At 33.7% G+C, this 24,617-nt stretch overlaps 2 protein-coding genes across 3 annotated transcripts; one reads left to right on the top strand and one right to left on the bottom strand.

The window, feature by feature from the left end:
• Positions 1–643: 643 nt before the first annotated feature.
• On the bottom strand, positions 644–6,203 carry LOC138335196 (U6 snRNA-associated Sm-like protein LSm1). The gene is made up of 4 exons (XM_069284178.1): positions 6,070–6,203; positions 4,261–4,329; positions 3,796–3,911; positions 644–3,201 (listed from the first exon to the last, which is right to left on the bottom strand). The coding sequence occupies exons 1-4, from the start codon at positions 6,113–6,115 to the stop codon at positions 3,031–3,033; spliced, it is 402 nt and encodes a 133-aa protein (XP_069140279.1). The 5' UTR covers positions 6,116–6,203; the 3' UTR covers positions 644–3,030.
• Positions 6,204–6,274: 71 nt separating this feature from the next.
• On the top strand, positions 6,275–24,617 carry LOC138335195 (ectonucleoside triphosphate diphosphohydrolase 7-like). Of its 2 annotated transcripts, XM_069284175.1 has the most exons (11): positions 6,275–6,460; positions 8,922–8,954; positions 10,471–10,868; positions 11,431–11,581; positions 12,136–12,299; positions 16,996–17,123; positions 19,377–19,591; positions 20,019–20,346; positions 21,184–21,266; positions 21,810–21,971; positions 22,653–24,617. In XM_069284175.1, exons 1-11 carry the CDS (start codon positions 6,453–6,455, stop codon positions 22,885–22,887), a joined length of 1,905 nt encoding a protein of 634 aa, XP_069140276.1. In that variant the 5' UTR covers positions 6,275–6,452; the 3' UTR covers positions 22,888–24,617. The 2 variants fall into 2 exon arrangements, with proteins under 2 accessions (XP_069140276.1, XP_069140277.1); XM_069284176.1 differs by lacking the exon at positions 8,922–8,954 and having other exon boundaries at positions 6,276–6,460.

Here is a 24,617-nt window from a genome sequence, read left to right as displayed (position 1 = left end):
AATCATTTTATCACCTCCTAGGTGGTTATGTAGTTCATTTTTAAGGTGCGTGACTTTGGCTCAGGTATGGGTAGAGCATACATACTGTACCGGCTTAATCGTATTGATCAACGATTTGTAATTACAACGGGATCAATTAAAGTACTTAGCAATGACGTGGAATTTGTCAATATATTGTGTTAAATGTTGCATAAGAAATGTAGAACAATACATTTATGCCATATTTTGCTTCTTAGCTATGTAAAATAATTTGCCTGAGTGAATTCTCCCTTTAAAGATGAGTAGACATCAATAGCACATAGTTAAGAATGAAAGTACACAAGTTTCATTTTATAGTTATAATCTATATTCCAAATTGACCTCAAAGGTAAATGAGAATCTTGTGACTTAACTAATTGGTCATTATAAAGAACACATTTTTTGGTTTAAGTCTTACTAATAATTTATGCCATCCCTTGTTCTTGTTGGTTGTTATAATTATAGATAGTTTCTTTTATTTCCGATTTACAGTCTTCAGGAAATACTGTAAAGCAAAAATTTGTACATCACAAAATGTTAATTATTTACAACAGGTATACAATTTTGGTGGAGTTTCATTACAAACATCTTCATATGCTAAATGAAAGAAAAACAAAAGAAAATAATGATTTCTTTCTTTTATTAGAAAATCTGGGACAGAATCTTTTGACAATAGTGATTACTAGTACTAGTAATACAGTAAAAGTTCCAGCTTCCAAATCATAACAGTTGTAACTAATTATTGAAAAAAAAACGGGTAATAACAAGAGGCTCACAGGGCCTTAATGGTCACATGACGTCTAAATTAGTTTTGTCTTCAAAATCATCATAATTAGCTAGTCCATATAAACATTGGGGTCAGTCATCATGACTGTATATGCTATAAGACATTTAGATTCTTTCATTTGTGAAGAGTAATCAACTCTACTATACCTGGAATTACTTTGATTAAAAAAGATATGCTAGTTTGACCATTGCTGGCCACATGTTTATCAAGCCCCTGAGCAATGCATTCAATTGATTGAACGTTAGAATTGTTTCATGGTATACTTGTTTATAAATGATGGCGATAATAAATTGGTCTTGTGAGATATCTTCCCATGCAGATGAAACAAAAATGGAAATTCATATGGCTGTATTTTATGTAAATCATCACTTTTAAAAAATAAACCATTTATGGCAGAGCTGATAGCAAAGTAGTAAAATACAAGTACTGTTTTGCTAACAGAATAAAACTTCCTTAGGAGAACATAACCTTATTTAAGGGGCAGATAACTCATTAGGATCACTACCTCACCATACCTATTGGGCAGATAACTCTCCTAGGATCACTATTTCACCCTATCTAACGGGCAGATAACTCACCTAGGATCACTACTATACCCTATCTAATGGGCAGATAACTGTGCTAGGAGCACTAGTACACCCTATCTAACAGCCAGATAACTCTCCTAGGATTAATATGTTACCCTATCTAACGGGCAGATAACTCTCCTAGGATCACTACTTCACCCTATCTAACGGGCAGATAACTCTCCTAGGATCACTACTACACCCTATCTAACAGCCAGATAACTCTCCTAGGATTAATATGTTACCCTATCTAACGGGCAGATAACTCTACTAGGATCACTTCTTCTCCCTATCTAACGGCCAGATGACTCACCTAGGATCACTACTACACCCTATCTAACGGGCATATAACTTTCCTAGGATCACTACTATACCCTATCTAACGGGCAGATAACTCTCCTAGGAACACTAACTCATCCTATCAAACGGGCAGATAACTCTCCTAGGATCACAACTACACCCTATCTAACAGGCAGATAACTCTCCTAGGATCACTACTTCACCCTATCTAACGAGCAGATATCTCCTAGGATCACTACTTCACTCTATCTAATGGGCAGATAACTCTCCTAGGATCACTACTTCACTCTATCTAATGGGCAAATAATTTCCCTTGGATCACTACTTCACTCTATCTAACGGGCAGATAACTCTCCTAGGATAACTACTTCACTCTATCTAACGGGCAGATAACTCTCCTAGAATCACTACTTCACTCTATCTAATGGGCAAATAAATTCCCTTGGATCACTACTTCACTCTATCTAACGGGCAGATAACTCTCCTAGGATCACTACTTCACCCTTCTAACGGGCAGATAACTCTCCTAGAATCACTACTTCACTCTATCTAAAGGGCAGATAACTCTCCTAGGACCACTACTTCACTCTATCTAACGGGCAAATAACTCTCCTAGAATCACTACTTCACTCTATCTAAAGGGCAGATAACTCTCCTAGGATCACTACTTCACTCTATCTAACGGGCAAATAACTTTCCTTTGATCAATTATCTATTAACTCAAAACTTAAATACAAATTTGTTAAATCAAAGACCTATTCTAGTTCAGCTTTAAGCTTATAAATTACAGACCTGGCCTTAATTCTGATAATTCCACATTTTAGCATGGTTAATACGTTATAATAAGAACATTATTTAATAATAAAACGTATAAAATGTATAGCAATACTACTGGCTATGATTAATGATTTTCAATAACATTCCAGATGTAAACAATCAAAACTATTATTTATAGTTGTTCAAAAGGGAATCACTAAGAACAAAAATCACCTTCTTTTATCTGTTATAATGCTTCTAATTTTCACAATGAAAATCACTTTCAGTATATATGCTTCTGCGAATATTAATGATCCTTGGAATTCAGTAAAAAAATATTCCTGACAGTTCAGTTAAAAATTGTTATGATGGTTATACTTATCAGCTATCATAAGTCATACAGAAGGTAATCATTCCTGAAATGTCTTCTTATACAGGCTACAGAAAATACTATTTCTGTATTAGTTATACCCCAGGAAATATAACTATGAGTTAATATGCTTTTCAAACCAAAATTTATCTAGGTCTAAAGCCACTTGTTCCTCCTCTAACCTCTGTAAATCAGAAGTTCCCCAGTAATCCACTATTCCTTGCTGTCTGTCATCACAGGTATTCTTCATGCATTTCTGAATGTGGCTGAAGACCTTGTTCTATCATCGACTTTTTCTTTCTCTCCTCTGCCTGTTGTCTCTGTAACTGTTCCTCTCTCTGCATTTCCAGAATATCGTCAATAGGAACTTCCTCAAGTGGGTGGTTGTTTTCATTTTCAAGATCCTGTAGAGTCATAAACATTATATTAAAACTTATGACTACAATTTTAGCTAGATTAAATGTTTGTTTTAGAGGCAATTATTGTTCATCGAATATACAACACCATTTTTATTCATGAACATACGTCAAAAGATTTAGGTTGATTCCTAACACAGTTATCTTATAATACCCAAGATATAATAGTGTGTTTTAATGGATTCATGGGAATTTAACGTTAATTACAGTGAAAATTCATTATTTTTTTGTTTTGGTACGTCAGTAACTGTTTTATATACATTTGTAACTAATTATTTTGAAATATATCATTCGTTATTACAACAAATATTTTTTGTAACATTCAGGATCACAACACCTGACAACCAAGCACTGCCTTATAATAAGACAATAGCTTTACAACTTATATATATATACATACAAAATGATGTAATTATTAAGAATAATTTTGGAAACAAGACAAATTATGTGTTTTAATTTTTTGTTGTTGTTGAAAATTTGGAATTAAAATACATTGTAGTAAGATTGATACATCTACAAATCATGATAGAGTGAGGATGTGTACAATCTTAATACAATGTAAACATACATATCAGTACTTACTATTTCTCCAAGCAGCACTACATTTTCTCCACGAACAACAAATATTCCCCTTGGTATATCACCATACTTCTTGCCAACATGGATCCTTTCGATTGTTTTTTGGAGGACTAAATTGGCTACAAATAGAAAAATTAAACAGTAAGTATATATATAAAACGTGTATGTACAATATCTTCTTTCACAAATTTCTTTTAATACAAGTGATAACTATTTCCATTCATCTTTATTAACATAATCAATGATTTATTTCAATGCCCTGAGTATAGTCCTAATAAGGTCTGTCAACTTAATTTGGATTGGTGAATTAAATTCTGATTAATACTCAAACCAAACATGCTGATTAAATCCTATATTTGATTTAATTGAATGAAAAGAAAAGAAAAAAAAGTTAACATTATATTACTTTCTAAAATTATCAAAAATATACATAATAATTTATGTTGTATATTGAAAATTAAAACTTACCAAATTGATCAATACTCCTTAAGAATCCAATCAGTGTTCTTCCATCACGTAAAACAACCAGTAATTTTTCTAATAACAAATGAATTAAATTTCCATTAACACATTTACTATGAAAAATTACAACATAACAGAGAATATCTTAATTTTTTTTTATTTTTCTGGGTTCAGAAATTTTCATTTCAGAGCTATATTTTACAGTTAGTAAAGACACTAGATGTTTAATTAGGAGATCATAGCAAATAGATATACTAGCATCTGATAATTTATTAGTATGCAGCTACATGTATACTTTCTAATTTTTTCTGTGAAGTAAATTTTTTTTCGCTGCTAGTCATTTGGATTAGTAAACCCCAAAATTGTGTTAGTTCGACTATTTAATCGCTAGTCCAAATTAAATATACAGCTGTTTTGCTTCAGCACTTCAGTCAGTCTGTGGATGCAAATTCTCACAAAATGATGCATCTGCAATGAAATAATTGTATACAGATTGCATTCAAAATGTGTTGAAAAATGCAATTGACCACTGTTCTTTAAATATAGTATATATTTACCAATTTTAAAATGGTGGTCCAATCGGACTAGTTCATTACAATTGACACTAGCTTTATAGCCCAGCCATAATATTACTAGTCGTGGGCATTGGACTAGTGTTTTAAGTCGCTGACTGATATTACTAAATAATTACATTAGAATTTTGAACAAAACTTCTTATTAACAGTACAGTTTTTAAATTTTTATATAATAGAAGGGGACTAGAATGAAAATTATTTTAAATATTGTCGTCTTTAATGTAAATATACCGGTAGTGAGCAAAACAAACTCTTGTAGTATAACTAGGTATCTCAGTAATGTTATTCTATGTAAATCATCCATTTTAGTACCTTGAAACTGGAAGTCAAAACAAGATCCAGTGCTGTATTCAAAGTCACACTCTCAGGTGATTAAAAACTACACACTTTGAAATATTCAAAATGAAAAGATCAGTGAAAATGTTCCAACCTTCAAATATATTTGTTATAGAATCTTACATTTTCATTTTGTCCTTTATCTTAACTTAAAAGCCGTTTGATGTAACACTACCGCTTTGGAATTTTTTTTGACACAATGAAAAATAACTTTATTTCAAGTCTGAGGCATATTCTTTGGTAGCCACAGTCTTTGCAATTAAATGCATGCATAATTTGTTGTGGGATTGGATTGGGTCAATCATTAGTAGTAACTTCGGCTAAAATTTGAATCCCAGTCTGGTTGCTACATTTTCTCTTCTTTTACAAAGCAATTCAGATAGAAACACTTATTCATTTGTAGCGGAACTTTACTGAGTCTATCATCTGTGACCAGGACTGAGGTGGTACATCTAATTCTATGATGGTAAAACATTTGGCTAGGGTTCAGAGGTCCCAGGTTCAAATCCCAGTTTGGTCACAACATTTTCTCCTCTCTTGTTACACACTGAATATCCCTTGCATTATGCTACGCATTAAAATATACTTTAATAACTAAAATACAAACAAAAATCAAAATAGTGTTTTCTCTGCATTTAGATAACTGACGAAATCTGTATATAATCCACAACTTAGATTTTGAACTAAGAAAAATGAAACTTATGTAGACTTAGACTATAAATCTCTCCACAGCCATATTGTTTATTACAGTAAATAAATATGACAGGGCATGGAAGCAACCCCCCCCCCACCCCGCACCATAAAAATAAAACGAAACCTGTCAAATAGAAGGCATACAGTAGAAATATAAATATATAAATATGTAGGCACAGAGCAAGATAATAGACAATACTTATGATCATACTATCAATTTCTTCGACTAAGCTTGCAGTTCCTGGAAGATAGCTCATTTTCGGAGTTGCTTTATGACATTTGCTTTTTCACGTGTACGCTCTCAAAATTCGTCGTCACTAAAACCCCGTAGATGTCAAGCGTTGAACAGAACCAGTTAACATTTTTTAGGGGAGATAACCCTAACTTTAATTTCCGTTGTTCGACACGTCTACTTCCTGTTTAGTCGCGTTGAGGTTGAGGCGGCACATTTTAGACGGTTGAATGACCATATACACTTTTAGACACGTTTGTCGCTTCCTAATTCTTTAAAGATGGTAATATGATTCATCGTCAGTTGTCCTGTAGAACCTTTTCATTCAGGTTCTCTGTGGACCGCACTGTCTTTGAGTTCCCATGGCCAGGTAAGATTGGTTGACAGAATACTGACACTGACAGACGCATGTTTTCCAGTTGCTCCGGTTCCGGATCTGTTTATGTTTTTTGACATGTTTCATTTTTTATGATACTTATACAATCAGGACTTGTTGTTAGTTATTCTTTGTGGGTTGATTTAATTTCAGTTTAATTCTGTCAATAAAATATATGGTGGGTAGGAATTTCTTATCTCAGTTGAACAGGTTGGGCACAACCCTGCATATGGGTAATATTTACCCATTTGAGTAACAGTTACCTGTTTGAGTAATCAACAAGTTACCCAAATGAGGAATTCTGTGTAAGAAAAATGCATGAATTTATTTTAAACTTTTTTTTTATCAAAAAGGGCGGTATGATTTTTACATGGCAACATTACTGACATAACTTAGTACATTATTAATCAAAATGGGACAAAATTAATTGTATCAATTTTGGTAAAAGTCACAAACTAAATCACCTCCATTGCTTACTATGGTGCTAAGAATAGATCACAGGTAAAACTCATTCAACCAAGACATTTGCACTGAATTTCCCTGATGGCGATACACCATAGTCAATGGAGAGCACCTAAATTGTCATCTTACAACAAAGTTAGACAACAGAATTTGATGTTTCCACCACAGAAACATAGAGTTTTGGATCAGTTGTAAGGCATTCTAAAAATTATGACGGCTTTTTTTGGATAATAATTTTTAAAACAACATTATCTGTTTTCTTTTCACATAATTACCCAATTGGGTAACTTATTGATTACTACAAACAGGTAACTGTTACTCAAATGGATAACTGTTACTGATATGAGGGGTTGTGCCCAACCTGTTATAATGTAAATACATGTACACATATAGTATATGTATGTACTGTATGTAGCTATTCGCAATGACAGGATTGTATCGAATCAAAGTTTACTGAAGTGATATAACATGTAAACTGTTATGATTTTTTTTAAGCTGAAAGTTTGAATTAAACCTCTATAATGGGTTGCTTCATTTTGCAAATGTAGACCTCATTTGATAATTGATTGATGTAAGATTATTTTAATTAGAAAAAATAATTCATACTTTTATGTGTAGCTTAACACTAGGTGGATTTCTCTTAACATATATATGTAGCTTGATCAGTGAGTTGGTATAGAATGACTGACCAGTAAATCTTGAAGTCTGGCTGGCAGCACACTGCTCTCACCCTGTTTTATATGATTCAGTGTGTATCATTGAACAAAAACTCTAATGGTACACTCAATGATGTGCATTTGAATTTGTAATGGTTCTGGATCAGGTTGATCACCAAACCAGGTAGCTTATCAAAAGAGCTAGCATCCAGCTTGTATTCAGAGGTCAGAGATTAGAACATTGGCCTGGCTGTGAATTTTGAACACAATTTTCCCACTCTCTTCCATTTGGTGCCTGTGTTTCAAGTCTTCGGGCCAAAAACCCCCCAACTTGAAATGGAAAGGAAATTAGCTTGTTCATTGTAATGGTTCTGATTAGGCCTACTGCAAGCTCCAGATAAATCAATAGAACATCAATCAAGCTATAATGTTAGGAGGTCATGTGTTCTGCATTTTATTGATGTAATCATCGTGAAAGTAACTATTTAAAATTATGAAAATGAAAAGAAAAATTGAATATAACTGTGTTGTATGGGCAGTAGATGATATACAGTGTATTAGCAGGGCATTTTCTTTAATTTCAGTACACTAGGTTTTATCTATGTAGAATGAAGAGGAAAAAAGACATATTACATAAGGTCTGCTAGTATTTCAGATATGCTGATAGATTTAATAAATTACATTGATATGTTAGATAAATGCCAGATGTTCTAGTTCAATTTTACGTTTAAATTCTCCTAACCTGATAAAGTAGTAGCAGGGATCAATTTAGGTTTTTGGGGAAACTGCCCTTTTCAAAATAGGGGAAAAGTTTGGCGAAATATAGGGGAATTTGAATCTTCTTATTTTGGTTCAAAATTATATTCATCTTGAAGAAAAAGTACTGTAAAACAACTAATTTCATTTTTAGAGTTAGTAAATTAAATTTTTAAGCTCAATAATTAAAAACTTGAGTTTATCATTAAATGTACAGTAGCTGTATGATAAATATGAAGAAATTTGCAAACAAAAGTCTTCAATAATTAATGAAAAATAAGTCACAGGGGAAATTTTGTTACAAAAACGGTCATTTTTTAGCTTCAAATGGGGAATTTTTAAATCTTCAGGGGAATTTTAGGCGAGAGGGGAATTCATTCCTTGAGGGGAAATTTACCCATAAACGGTAATAAATTAGAGCTAGATTGATCCCTGAGTAGTTATATGAATTTACAGCTGTTCATGGTTATGCTAAGACCAGCTGGTGCAAACAGCACAGGTAAAATGTTGATTTCTCTTTTTTTCCTGTTGAATCAATTATTAGCAAATATCTGTATATATACATAAATTTGCTGTTACAGTTTACATATCATAGTAGATGAAATAAGAAGCCTGTAAGTATAAAAAGATTGTGTTTGGTTAAAGCACCTAGCATACATGTATGGAATACACTTGCGTAGTACAGTGTATACATACTAAATAGATGTAACATGTGTTGTCTGTGCTATAAATATTATGGTTTTGGAGCTGCTTTTATTTTATCATTAAGGCATACACACATATTGAGTCAGTATGTAGTATACATTCTGTAAATGGACCAGCTAAACTCTGGCTGTTTTGTTTTTCTTACATTGTGATAAATTGTCTCAATAAGCATAAATTTCTTAGATATTCTTCTTTCAGATTTACTTTAAGATCAAAATTTCAAGATAATTGATACATTGTACTTTGATTGTACAATTAATATAGTGAAATTGTATGTATGATGCATATTCAATTTGGTAATATTTGAATACTTACCATACAGAGATTTCTTTTCTGATTAATTTATATTTATCGGCATGCATATCCCAAATGTTTAATGCAAACATATGGATTATACTCGTAATCATCACTTTTCTGATGACATATTTTTAAGTACAACTGTTCCATTTCTTTCTAATAATAATGATGATGAATAACAACAAAACTTAACTTAATAAGTTCAATAATCACCAAATGTATACTGTGGGGATTTTCAAGGAACAATTGCAATGATACAGTTATTGTCATTATGTTTATGATAAACACATCTGTCCAGAAAATATTTGTGCTTATGAGCAGAATTAATATTCATTTGTTTTTTGCATGAAAGTCCACAAATATATTTGTATCTATGTGGGGTAAGGTGATATTAATGTGACATTATTATGTGAGTAATGCACTTGACTGTTCAATGGGTGCTCATGGGAATTTTCTGTATTTAAATCACTGCAGTTGCATGTATACTTGAAACCATTCAACACAGTCAAAAGACAATGAGATGATGGTCACAGCCAATGCCTTTCTGCTTCAAATTTAAAGTACTTTCATAACATTATGATTTCTTTAAAGATGCTCCACCGCTGACAAACGGTATTTTTTCACTGTCAAAAACAGGAGCAGACGATTTAGTATTTTTCTTCAGTAGCAAAAGTTACTTACTTTACACCATTACCACTTTTGAAAAGTTTGAGCTTCTCATTTTAATTCAAGTTAAAATTACAAAAAATAATTAATTGCATCCCGAAAAAATTCCGCGGCACTATATCCTATATGGAATGAAGTACTGATTGCGCATGCACCAAAGGCAAAATAAATTATTTTATATTACTTTTTCTGTTAATTAGCCATATATATACACTTTTAAACACCAATTATTGTTCAAGTGATGAATATCATTTATGCTCTGTCGGCGGTGGAGCATCTTTAAAACATTTTTTTTCTTTTGAATGTAAGTAAACTAATAAATTAGAATCTCAAAACAGGGTAGTCTTATATATTTGCATATACGTATGTTATAGTTGATGGTACTGTATACATTACTCTCTATTTACTTTATTAAATAATTTGTTTTATTTGTCTAACAAATTATGAATAATCTCTTTTCAGAATCACACTCAATCTACCAAATGCTGTAGCAGTACAATGGACAAAAATCCAACACAGCTTCTCCGCTCGGCAGATTTCTGCTGCCATCTTTTGCTTCATCCTATTGGGAGTGATGCTGTTTATACTTATAGAGGTCAGCAAGGGTGGGATGACAAGGCATCAAGGTAGTGCGGACACACACAAGTCTCCACGGCAACCACTGAGTACAAACACGGGTGACATACATCCTGTTCTAGGGCCGGGGGTGAGGTACGGAATTGTTATAGACTGTGGCAGTAGTGGAAGCCGTATTTACGTTTATTTTTGGCCGCCTCATTCTGGAAATGCAAGAGATCTGCTCAACATTCAACAACTAATGGGACCGGATGGGAAACCAGTAGTAAAGAAAATTACACCAGGTTTGTATATAGCCTGAAAGAGTTTCAACACGAAAATCATTACATATGATATAAATAACTTCTTGGAGGCAGAATGGTAGTAGACTGATTAATATTTGAATGAAGGGTTCATACGATAGTGTTTGAATTGTATCATAGAAATTTCGTTATATCCTTGGAACAAGATACCTTTCTCAAGTTGTTTCAGTTTTTCATTGAAACTGCGTAAATAAAGAAATGGGATGGTGGGGGTTGGGGAGTATGTTTTGTTAGTCAAAAGCTCATCAACAAAAGGCTTTGTCTCCATACTTCGTAGGGATTTGCATAAGAAATTGACTAAATTGTTTAGATGATATCATTCAATGCAAATATGACTGATAGAAAGAGCACACAGATAAAAATCTTTTAGGTAAAAAAAAAGTCTACTTGCTATGCTCTTATTATCTGGTTATCAATAAAAAAAAAGTGAAACTGGCTCTTTTTAAATTGACTTAGCTTTACACTGTATTCCATATAGATCAATATTCTTTGAGATAATTTATTTTGTTGCATTATTAAATACATTATTTTGATTTCATTTCAGGTCTAGATAAACTTGAAGACACTCCTGAAAAGGCAAATGAATACATACGTCCATTACTGCAGTTTGCCGCTTCATACATCCCAAAAGAACAACATAAGGAAACCTTATTATTTATTTTAGCCACTGCGGGCATGCGTATGATCCCAGCTGCGTAAGTATAAAAGAAAATGTGTAAACTTAATTTATAATATGTCAGTAGTATAGATTGTACACTGTTGATAATTCAAACATGCATGATATACTTGCCTGGTATATGTGCCAAAATGTCACCAAATTACAAATATGATGCAGCAATGGTTTTCAATTGTAATCCTGAAATATACATGATTCATTGAATCATCCAGAGTACATTGAAAATTTTCATATTCATTTTGTGGTAATTTATCAATCATGTACTGTACTGTGATTGAGACTGTGTCTATGCACTAATTAATGCAGCCAACATTTTTGTAATAGAAAACCAAAACACAAGGTACAAATACAGTATTAAACACCTGTTTATTGACAAAAAATAAGTTGATAAAATACAGTCAGTTAATTAAAATAGAAATAAATCTCAACTCAATAATTCTAGTAAATAACAGGGTTATCAACCAATACTACCTTGGCATGCAAAAAACAATTACTGAGTAAACAGATCTTAAGTTTGAATTAAGTGTTAGAAATAAACTTTTTTATTAACAGATGCAACTTTTTTTTCAACAGTGCACAGAAAGCAATATTCAATGATCTCAAGACTGATATAGCGGAGGAGTTTCCCTTTGTCATATCGGACAGTAACTTAGAAGTAATCAGTGGTAAACTGGAGGGGGTGTACGCCTGGATAGCTGTTAACTACGCATTACACAAATTTGACCACGGGGAGGATGGTATGTAGATAGAAAAGTTATTGAAATAAAGATTTTCTATCTTGGTATTTAAACTTCAGCAAAACACAACTGTTTAACATCTTATTTAGCCATTCTTATTCTGCTTATATTGTAATGAATATTGGTTTTTATGCCATTGCATCATCCCGAAAATTAATATTTCTAATAAATATTACCTGCATTAGCATGACCACTTTATTGGGGTCTCAATTTCAACACAATGTGATCTTTGTATAAATAATCATTTCGCTGTAAGTAATGACAAATCTCTATGTCCTGTAGACGGATAAGACTGTAGGAAATCGGAAATCAGAAGCAATCTAATTTATTAACTTACAGATCCTTATACTTATTTCATAGAGCATCTGACAACATCCCATTAGGGGTCACATTCTGGTGACCTTTCAGATTGACCAATCACTTTAACACCACCAAATGTTTGGATGAGAATGAAATAGTTTGCAAGAGAAGTCAGAATTATTTTCATCTATGTAATTATCTTGACCATGCAGCACAACATAGCTTCATGACAATTGTATGTGCATGAAATCTTTATTATCACTGCCTTTCAAAGAGTATTTGACAGCATTCCATTACAGGTCACATTCTTATGACCTTTTTACTGCCTGTACTTTAGTTCAAATGCATTTTAACGACCTAGTAGAGTATTTGACAGCATTCCATTACAGGTCATATTCTTATGACCTTTTTACTGCCTGTACTTTAGTTCAAATGCATTTTAACGACCTAGTAGAGTATTTGACAGCATTCCATTACAGGTCACATTCTTATGACCTTTTTACTGCCTGTACTTTAGTTCAAATGCATTTTAACGGCCTAGTAGAGTATTTGACAGCATTCCATTACAGGTCACATTCTTATGACCTTTTTACTGCCTGTACTTTAGTTCAAATGCATTTTAACGACCTAGTAGAGTATTGACAGCATTCCATTACAGGTCACATTCTTATGACCTTTTTACTGCCTGTACTTTAGTTCAAATGCATTTTAACGACCTAGTAGAGTATTTGACAGTTATGTCACAGCTCATTTAACAGTAAGTATTTGACAGCATTCCATTACAGTCACATGACCTTTTTACTGCCTGTACTTTAGTTCAAATGCATTTTAACGACCTAGTAGAGTATTTGACAGCATTCCATTACAGGTCACATTCTTATGACCTTTTTACTGCTGTACTTTAGTTCAAATGCATTTTAACGACCTAGTAGAGTATTTGACAGCATTCCATTACAGGTCACATCTTATGACCTTTTTACTGCTGTACTTTAGTTCAAATGCATTTTAACGACCTAGTAGAGTATTTGACAGCATTCCATTACAGGTCACATTCTTATGACCTTTTTACTGCCTGTACTTTAGTTCAAATGCATTTTAACGACCTAGTAGAGTATTTGACAGCATTCCATTACAGGTCACATTCTTATGACCTTTTTACTGCCTGTACTTTAGTTCAAATGCATTTTAACGACCTAGTAGAGTATTTGACAGCATTCCATTACAGGTCACATTCTTATGACCTTTTTACTGCCTGTACTTTAGTTCAAATGCATTTTAACGCCTAGTAGAGTATTTGACAGCATTCCATTACAGGTCACATTCTTATGACCTTTTTACTGCCTGTACTTTAGTTCAAATGCATTTTAACGCCTAGTAGAGTATTTGACAGCATTCCATTACAGGTCACATTCTTATGACTTTTTACTGCCTGTACTTTTTCAATGCATTTTAACGGCCTAGTAGAGTATTTGACAGCATTCCATTACAGGTCACATTTTATGACATTTTTACTGCCTGTACTTTAGTTCAAATGCATTTTAACGGCCTAGTAGAGTATTTGACAGCATTCCATTACAGGTCACATTCTTATGACTTTTTACTGCCTGTACTTTAGTTCAAATGCATTTTAACGACCTAGTAGAGTATTTGACAGCATTCCATTACAGGTCACATTCTTATGACCTTTTTACTGCCTGTACTTTAGTTCAAATGCATTTTAACGACCTAGTAGAGTATTTGACAGCATTCCATTACAGGTCACATTCTTATGACCTTTTTACTGCCTGTACTTTAGTTCAAATGCATTTTAACGCCTAGTAGAGTATTTGACAGCATTCCATTACAGGTCACATTCTTATGACCTTTTTACTGCCTGTACTTTAGTTCAATGCATTTTAACGACCTAGTAGAGTATTTGACAGCATTCCATTACAGGTCACATTCTTATGACTTTTTATGGACATTTTTACTGCCTATACTTTTAGTTCAATGCATTTTAACGCCTAGTAACCAGTATTTGACAGCATTCCATTACAGGTCACATTCTTATGACCTTTTTACTGCCTGTACTTTAGTTCAAATGCATTTTAAACGACCTAGTAGAGTATTTGACAGCATTCCATTACAGGTCACATTCTTATGACCTTTTTACTGCCTGTACTTTAGTTCAAATGCATTTTAACGGCCTAGTAGAGTATTTGACAGCATTCCATTACAGGTCACATTCTTATGACCTTTTTACTGCCTGTACTTTAGTTCAAATGCATTTTAACGGCCTAGTAGAGTATTTGACAGCATTCCATTACAGGTCACATTCTTATGACCTTTTTACTGCCTGTACTTTAGTTCAAATGCATTTTAACGGCCTAGTAGAGTATTTGACAGCATTCCATTACAGGTCACATTCTTATGACCTTTTTACTGCCTGTACTTTAGTTCAAATGCATTTTAACGACCTAGTAGAGTATTTGACAGCATTCCATTACAGGTCACATTCTTATGACCTTTTTACTGCCTGTACTTTAGTTCAAATGCATTTTAACGACCTAGTAGAGTATTTGACAGCATTCCATTACAGGTCACATTCTTATGACATTTTTACTGCCTGTACTTTAGTTCAAATGCATTTTAACGACCTAGTAGAGTATTTGACAGCATTCCATTACAGGTCACATTCTTATGACCTTTTTACTGCCTGTACTTTAGTTCAAATGCATTTTAACGACCTAGTAGAGTATTTGACAGCATTCCATTACAGGTCACATTCTTATGACCTTTTTACTGCCTGTACTTTAGTTCAAATGCATTTTAACGACCTAGTAGAGTATTTGACAGCATTCCATTACAGGTCACATTCTTATGACCTTTTTACTGCCTGTACTTTAGTTCAAATGCATTTTAACGACCTAGTAGAGTATTTGACAGCATTCCATTACAGGTCACATTCTTATGACCTTTTTACTGCCTGTACTTTAGTTCAAATCATTTTATTTAACGGCCTAGTAGAGTATTTGACAGCATTCCATTACAGGTCACATTCTTATGACATTTTTACTGCCTGTACTTTAGTTCAAATGCATTTTAACGACCTAGTAGAGTATTTGACAGCATTCCATTACAGGTCACATTCTTATGACATTTTTACTGCCTGTACTTTAGTTCAAATGCATTTTAACGACCTAGTAGGAGTATTTGACAGCATTCCATTACAGGTCACATTCTTATGACCTTTTTACTGCCTGTACTTTAGTTCAAATGCATTTTAACGACCTAGTAGAGTATTTGACAGCATTCCATTACAGGTCACATTCTTATGACCTTTTTACTGCCTGTACTTTAGTTCAAATTCATTTTAACGGCCTAGTAGAGTATTTGACAGCATTCCATTACAGGTCACATTCTTATGACATTTTTACTGCCTGTACTTTAGTTCAAATGCATTTTAACGGCCTAGTAGAGTATTTGACAGCATTCCATTACAGGTCACATTCTTATGACCTTTTTACTGCCTGTACTTTAGTTCAAATGCATTTTAACGACCTAGTAGAGTATTTGACAGCATTCCATTACAGGTCACATTCTTATGACCTTTTTACTGCCTGTACTTTAGTTCAAATGCATTTTAACGGCCTAGTAGAGTATTTGACAGCATTCCATTACAGGTCACATTCTTATGACATTTTTACTGCCTGTACTTTAGTTCAAATGCATTTTAACGACCTAGTAGAGTATTTGACAGCATTCCATTACAGGTCACATTCTTATGACATTTTTACTGCCTGTACTTTAGTTCAATGCATTTTAACGGCCTAGTAGAGTATTTGACAGCATTCCATTACAGGTCACATTCTTATGACATTTTTACTGCCTGTACTTTAGTTCAAATGCATTTTAACGGCCTAGTAGAGTATTTGACAGCATTCCATTACAGGTCACATTCTTATGACATTTTTACTGCCTGTACTTTAGTTCAAATGCATTTTAACGGCCTAGTAGAGTATTTGACAGCATTCCATTACAGGTCACATTCTTATGACATTTTTACTGCCTGTACTTTAGTTCAATGCATTTTAACGGCCTTACACTGTCAAATACTCTTTGAAAGGCAGCGATAATAAGGATCAGTATTTAGTCTAAATTGATTTTGAAGATTTTTCATCTAGGAGTTACCTCTCCATATCTTCATAAACCTCACCATGTACATGTATATACATGTATGCTTCATTCTTGATTTATTTGTTTGTACCACCATTATCAGGAGAAGACAAAGACAGGCTATGCCTCATATCTAATCCTACTGACATTTTAACATCTTTTTGTCAAACAACATTTGGAAATTGGAAAATTTTGAAGATTTCTCTGATGTCTTGAGTAATATGACTTTCGTCATTTACAGAGCATCCTTTGGTAGCTGTGGAGGTGTCTGGTCAGCCTGCCAAGAAGACACATATACGTAGGCGAACAGTAGGAATGATTGACATGGGGGGAGGCTCCATGCAGATAGCTTATGAAGCAACGTCAAAGGTAAATTGTTTTAGATTGCAGATAATTTTTTTAATTTACAGATTTTCAAATAAAGTAAAACCTGGTTTTGTGTCCACCTCTGTATAAAGACCATATACTGAATTAGGATGCTTTTTTAGGGTCCCACATGACCAATTTCAACACAATTCAAACTGTGTATAAAGGCCATCTGACTATAAAGACAAAATTGAATAACTACCAGTATTTGTACAATAGCGTATGACATGCATGGCACTTACATCCTTAGGTGACCTTGACTGTTAATAATAGAACATTAAATCAATCAACCCAAACCAAACTGGTGACATGCTTCTCACAAGTTATTCTGTAGCTTAACCCAATGACATTGAGTTGGTGAATGGATAAATCCAATGATCACCTCATGTTATAGCTTTTGACTTTCACCTCTGGGTTAACAGTTTGAGGTCTAGATGAGACATTTACATTCTAATTGGACTAATTCACGTACCATGTGATACGTGATAACATTTGTGCGAGACTAGTATTTCCAGTGGTGATGGAACTTAACTCTTTGTAATTTTCCGGCTGAAATGATGTTATCGCGGGAAATTATCTTTTGACATCATACCATCTCAAATAGAAACAATAGTCTCGTACAAACGTTATCAAGTATCACATGCTACGCGAATTAGTTTCATTGCCAGAAACTTCGGCATTCCTTCACCACACAAAGATACATTGAATTTCAATAATTAGAAATATCAAAGAAACACAATTTAACAAAGGATCACAATTTAGTGACTTGTGCCCTATCCGGGCCCAAAACTCACAATCTACGGCACCCAATCCGATCGCCTAGCCAAACACGCATGCACCTTTTTTACCACCGCGCCACATCCACGTCCCCAAAAAAAGGATGTTTCCATGAAAAAGTGATAGTTGGTTCAATATCCTGACATGATCACTGTGGAAATTGTCAATTAGATTTTTAGGTCACCTTAGACGAAGTCTCAAGTGACCTATTCTAATTGCCTCCATCGTCGTGCGTGGTGCGTCATGCATCATGCATCGTATGTCCATAAACAATTTACATTTTTGACTTTTTCTCCAAAACTGCCGAAGCAATTTCAGTGAATTTTTTCACAAACCTCTAAGGCACAAGGCCAATCAAAATTGTGAATTATATGGTCCCCACCCCCCAGGGGGCTGTGGGAGGGGCCAAAAGGGGTAAAATATAGTAAAATTTTAAAAATTATCTTCTTTACTCACAGATGTGGTAGAACCAAATACTCTTCATAGCTTCATTTTAATATAATATCCATATTGGCACTGGCTGACCCCCTGGGGCAGAGGGGGGGGGGGGGGAAAAAAGTGTCAAATAGGCTTAAACTTAAAAAATCTTCTAAAATTCTGGAAATGGTAGAATCAAATAATTATAGATGGAAAGGTCATAAGGTGTTTTAATAAAATTGTGAATTATATGACCCTGGGGTCTCACGTTTCCCCTTGGGGAAGGGTCAAATTTTCTATAGTTTATATGGGAAAAACACATTAATGAGCATTTTTTGCTCAATTTTCATAGGAAATGAGTCAAACTTGGTTAGAATTATTAGCCTAAGAAAGCATTTTAATATCATATCCATATTGGTACTGGCTGACCCCCTGGGGGCAGAGGGGGGGGGCTAAAAAAGTGTCAAATAGGCTTAAACTTCAAAAATCTTCTAAAATTGTGGAAATGGTAGAATCAAATAATTATAGATGAAAAGTTCATAAGGTGTTTTATAGAAATTGTGAATTATATGACCCCGGTGTCACACGTGGGGAGGGGGTCAAGTCTACTTTAGTTTATATAGAAAAAACATATTTATGAACATTATTTGCTCAATTTTCATAGGAAATGAGTCAAACTTGATTAAAATTATTAGCCTGAGATATAGCATTTTAACATCCATATCAGTCCTCGATGACCCGCTGGGGGACCATAGGGGCAGGACCAAACAGGGTCAAAATGATTAAAATTTCAAAAAATACTTGTAAGTTCACAGGTTTGATGGAAGCATTAATACTCTATACCAGCGGTACATAGAATAAAAAGTCAAATTTATAAATCACTGCCCAACTTCAAGGCCCAGCATATAGTGTTTATTTGTTTCATTATTTGTCTCATTGTATATTCAAACTCAGGTGACTGTTAAGGCCTATGGGCCTCTTGTTTGAATTTCTTAGATAGATAATATAATATAATAATAGATAGATAATTACTTTTTATCCCATGATTATGATTCATTTCAGTCTACTTCTATCCCACCTCACCGAGTTGTTGAGTTCAACCTTGGCTGTCAGCAGAATGACTTTGATCACACGTACAGGGTATATGTATCAACATTTCTAGGATACGGGGCAAATGAGGCTAGAGACCGCTACGAAGCTTTACTCACGTCCAATGCTGATCACTCTAATATCACACAGAAACGCGGTGAAACTGCTGGAAATTCAACTGCAGACAGGTATGCATTTTTAGCAATATTGTGATCACATAGCATTAACATTCCTTGTACCATTAACTGCAAAGCACCTTATTTCCACAGTAACTTAATTTTGCGTTTTCATTCCTAAAAGTAATTTAATTTTGCGATTATCCATTTAAAGGTATTGGACTTCTGATTGAAACATTGTCCCAGCAATTTCTGGCAAATCTTATTCAAATTTAATTGTGAAGGGGACACACATTATTGCAAATACATTTTATATGATACTCATGTGATAATTTAAAAAAAAACTTGGATGCTTAAATAACTTTTTATTGCGAGTGTACTCGTACTATTATTTTCCTTGTTGGGTATAGAGTCTGTGTACATCCGCTATACGTAGATTCCAACTGCGCATCCGATGCCGGAATTCAGTGTCTTATATGTTCATTTGCTATTTTTACAGTCACTATAATCATCACCATGGGAAAATGGTCCTGCCCGATCCTTGTCTTCCGCCCGGGATGTTTTTTGAGCATGACGACGATAAAGGCCACACCCACTTTTTCCGGGGGACTGGGGATTATGTTGAGTGCCAGAAAGGTGTTTATCCTCTACTTAACCTCACGACTCCGTGTGAAAAGGAAGCATGCTCTATGAATGGGGTCCATCAACCTGATATTGACTTTACAAAATCTGAGTTTTACGGCTTCTCTGAGTTCTGGTATACCATGGAGGATGTTTTCAGCAAAGGAGGCCTATATATTAAGGATGATTTCAAAAAAGAGGCTCAGGTACCTAATTTAACTCATTCACCCCTGTAAGTTTGTAATGGACTGATCCAGTCTTTGAATTAGAAGAGCACAAATGAGTCTATAGGGGTAACAGTAAACATAAACTATGCCTTGTAGGTAGAGTATTAGAATTGTACCTGCTTTCCCTATTATATGAGCGTAAAAGGTGACTAAATTTAGGATCTTATCTTTTATCTTCTTCTTAACTATCTTTCTTCTTCCTAACGTCTCCCATGACACCGCCTCACTATGGCCTTCTGTTGAGCGCTCGCCCCTGTAAGCTAGGTACTTGGTTCTGTCCTCTGGCCGGGGCATGCCAAAGTCTATAAAAGTGGTAGTTTCTGCTCCTGCTTAGCGTTCAGCTTGCAGGGAGATGGAAGACTGGTTTGCCTGTTGTCAGTACAATGTGACTTGGTGGATGTGTGTGTTGTTTGGTGTCTTCGGCGGCATGCTTCAGTGATATCGCACTATAAAGAGTAAGGGCAAGAGTTCAACTATATAAGAAGACACAACACGTAAAATACTGCAGTCTCCCAAAGCACGCACCTCACACTTTACACACACTACAAACTGCATACATGGGAGGTCGTCCTTACATGACCCTGGCTGTTAATAGGACGTTAAAATAATATAACAAACAAACAAAACAAAACCTAAACACAAATTGCTTTAATATCAATACTACATCTTATAAAGCAAAGCACCTACTTTTGTAGTTTTGCTTGGTAAATAAGATAAAATTCTGCACCACTAAAAATTATACTAGTCACATCTGCAGTCAGATCAGATACTGTGTTACAATTATTGTAAATAACTGAAATGTTTGTTTGTCTTCAGGAATTTTGCAGTACAAAGTGGACAACCCTCCAGTCCCGTAAGGAACAGAAGTTATACCCTAAAGCTGATGATGAGCGTATGAAGTAAGACATTAAAATCTATATAAACTAAACTTATGTAAAATACAAATATGATGATGAGTTCCTGTCAAGTTGAATCTCTTTAATCATATACTGGTGTAACGTTAAGAATCAATTCAAAATGTTTTGTCCAAATCTGTACATTCTAAACTTTCCAATGTAAAACCTGCCTAAGTCCCACCTCTTTAAAAATGACTGAGTAACTGGGGTTATGCTCCTTCCTTTACAAAACACAGATTGGGGGTGATGGGGTGAGGGGGGGGGTGTGTAAATTAACGTCCTGAATGTGAATGACAGTTGGATAGTTTTGGACAGGATAATGAAAACCAACAGCAACAAATTTCTGTGGTTTCTGTTTCAAAACGAGTTTGTGAAGATTAACATTTGTGAATTTAAGAATTGCAATGGAATTTCAATCAATAGTTTTCTGTATATTAATTCGCTGTGAGATAAACTTTCACAGATTTATTTGGATAATGTAAATCAGAAGCAAAAGAAAGTTGACTAACAGAAATCTGCTTGAACTAATTATATCTTAATTTCCAGATTGGAGTGCTTCAAAGCAGCCTGGATGACAACTGTTCTCCATCACGGTCTGAAGTTTCCCGAAACGTATCGACAACTTCACTCCGTAAACCTGATTAACAACAGGGATATCCAGTGGACCCTGGGAGCTCTCATCCATCGAACTCGTTACCTACCTCTCAGGTGAGACAACTGGTCTGACAAAAAGAAAGTAGTCAGTTCAGTTTCAGAGTTATGTTGTGTCTAGGAATAACTGTGCAACTAGCAAAAAAGTTCAATTGATGAATGCTGTAATTAAAAACTTTTACATGTGTTTATAATTGTCAAACCGACTATGTAATCGTATTATATTCCGTCATTACATATTACAGAATTATCTGCATTACGGGTAGATATGTTTGATTATGTTGATTGTGACATCACATGTTTTCTTATTTTGCAGAGAAAATGTGAACTTCTCACACAAATTCATGATGTGATATAACTCTGTAATATATTTATGCATTGATGGAATACAGTTCATCATTTTTATTAGTTTATTTAGTACTGAAAGTGACACTTATTTTATTTGTCCCAATTATGGCTGTCTTCTTCATCATTAAATTGTGACACTGTCTTACAATTATATAATATATATGATCCTTTTGAATTTTATGAATATTACTAAAAATGTTTTGATCAGAACATACAGTGTATATATATAGAAAAATATAAAAAAACAGGGAAAAGTTTATGTTATTTAACTAATATTGACAGGATCCAAATAAATAAAAACTATAATGTAGGGTCACATTTTCGGTGCCTAAATCTGTTACTTTTGTATACTATTACATGTACATATATCGCATATATTTCATTTTTCAGGGAGGTAGAACGATTTGAAGCGCAGCATGCCCAGCTTTCGAGTCTCAAGAATTCCTGGTCGCTGTATAACAGCTATGTGATAATTGTGTGTATCGTCGTCGTAGTGATGGCTATTCTTTTACATATGCATCGTCTGAAATTTAGACTGTGGCCGACGAAAAAAGACCTACAGAGAGTGCCGTCACTGTCTTTATTTAACAGTGAGGATAATTTGTCGGGGTACCAGTACGCATAACACAGGTTTTCATGGTAGGTTAATTCTTATAAAATATTATTATGGTGTTTGATATGTACCAAATATCCTGTTAGAATTGAACGCAAAGTGCTTTCAAGTTTAATGTGATGTAATATCATTACTTATGTATTTGAAACATTTTTAAAATACATTGTTAGTAATTGTAAAACATATTTTGTGAATATCAATTGCCAATTTGGAATCTTTTTTGTTCTGAAACATTTTTTTGGCAGAACTATTAAAATTATGATAGTCATTTTACAAAATGCATAATGCAAAGTTCATTGTAATTCATCCTTAAATGTAAAATCATGACAATAAAATTATACTTACCTTATGCAACCCAATAAACACCCCCATCCCTATAAGCGCCCCTCCTCCTTTTTTAGGCCTCAATTTTACTTACTTCAAATTAAATACAGACTGAAAATTAAAACTGTGTTGGTTTCCTTACTGATATATTTTGTAAATTAATTTTTGGCTTACTTTGTAGAATACTGTTATGGAGGGTAGTCTAAAGTTTCTATTAGGTGTTGCCATATTTGTTTCCATTTTTAAGTGCCATGGGCGCTTATTGGGTCGAATATTGTATCGACATTTGAAAAAAAGAATCTATACAGAATAGAAACTACAGTATATATAATTATAAAGTGAATCATATCAGTATACAATGTACATTTTAGGGCTTATCTTGTATAACATCTATCTCATCTCAGAATGATGGGGTCAGGGTTTAGCCGGTGTACCATACCTGTTTTACATATCATTTATTTAGTATTCAATTATAATGTGAAGAATAGGAAGAAATCCATACACAGATGACAAAAGTTGTTTATTTTTTAGTTTTGATTTTAATACATATTTTATAAGTTTAATCTCGGTAAATCATAACACTTACAGAATATGGAAAAATACAATGAAAAAATTGATATTTTATGTTTAATAGTTTGTACCTAGTACAGATAACAGCTGGTAACATTACCCACCAAACAAAATCGATGATCAAAGTTAGGATAGTGTGCCATTGACTAAAATATAGTGCTTGTTACTGCAAATTTAGAATCCTTAATTAGTGGGTGAAACAACATTTCAATTTAACAATACTGTCTTGATATGACTTTAGTATATATATATTTATTTCTCCAATTTGTTCTGATAATTTGTTTAGTTAGGCGATACTATAATAATAATAATACCAGGTATTTATTAACATTATAAATCACTTGTGGTTTGTATATATTTTGTTTCTTTTCATTTTTGTGTTTTCAGACAATATATTTATTCTGTCTTTGCATATTGCAGAATTATTTCCCTTGTGCATGCCAGCAAGGGCAGATATATATATAACTATATAATATTCAAATGTGAAATATACAGGAAGTTTAATTATTTCCACACACAAGTTTATTAAATTTTGGAATTTGTATTTTATATGCAGTCATGCAGATCTCGTTGTTTCATCTAATTTATGATCATGCCTATACATTATGTATAGATACCTACCAGATAATATTCATGCTATATGAGGAAACTTCTTTTTCTCATAATTTGATCTACACAAAAAACAATGGTAACTGTTTTCATTTTCATAAATGAAATCAGAGAATTTCTAAACAATTTCAATTGATAAGGACACACACTAGGGTGACAGTTTATAATCATAATCTAAAAGTTTATATTGATATTACTGGAAATTGTTTGTTTATGTATTGTAAGACAATATTTTTGGA

This window comes from Argopecten irradians, chromosome 11 (genome assembly GCF_041381155.1).
Source record: "Argopecten irradians isolate NY chromosome 11, Ai_NY, whole genome shotgun sequence".
NCBI classification, from domain to species: Eukaryota; Metazoa; Mollusca; class Bivalvia; order Pectinida; family Pectinidae; genus Argopecten; species Argopecten irradians.
Note: the sequence above shows the minus strand (reverse complement) of the source record. Positions and strands in the feature narration are given on the sequence as shown.

Bases quoted from the DNA above. Each gene is read 5' to 3' on its own strand.
- LOC138335196 (XM_069284178.1), bottom strand. From the start codon at position 6,115: ATGAGCTATCTTCCAGGAACTGCAAGCTTAGTCGAAGAAATTGATA. The intron at 4,330-6,069 runs GTATGATCATAA...ATTTGTTATTAG, and splicing joins CTTAGTCGAAGAAATTGATA to AAAAATTACTGGTTGTTTTA. The intron at 3,912-4,260 runs GTAAGTTTTAAT...TTCTATTTGTAG, and splicing joins AAGGAGTATTGATCAATTTG to CCAATTTAGTCCTCCAAAAA.
- LOC138335195 (XM_069284175.1), top strand. The intron at 11,582-12,135 runs GTAAGTATAAAA...TTTTTTCAACAG, and splicing joins ATGCGTATGATCCCAGCTGC to TGCACAGAAAGCAATATTCA. The intron at 17,124-19,376 runs GTAAATTGTTTT...GATTCATTTCAG, and splicing joins CTTATGAAGCAACGTCAAAG to TCTACTTCTATCCCACCTCA.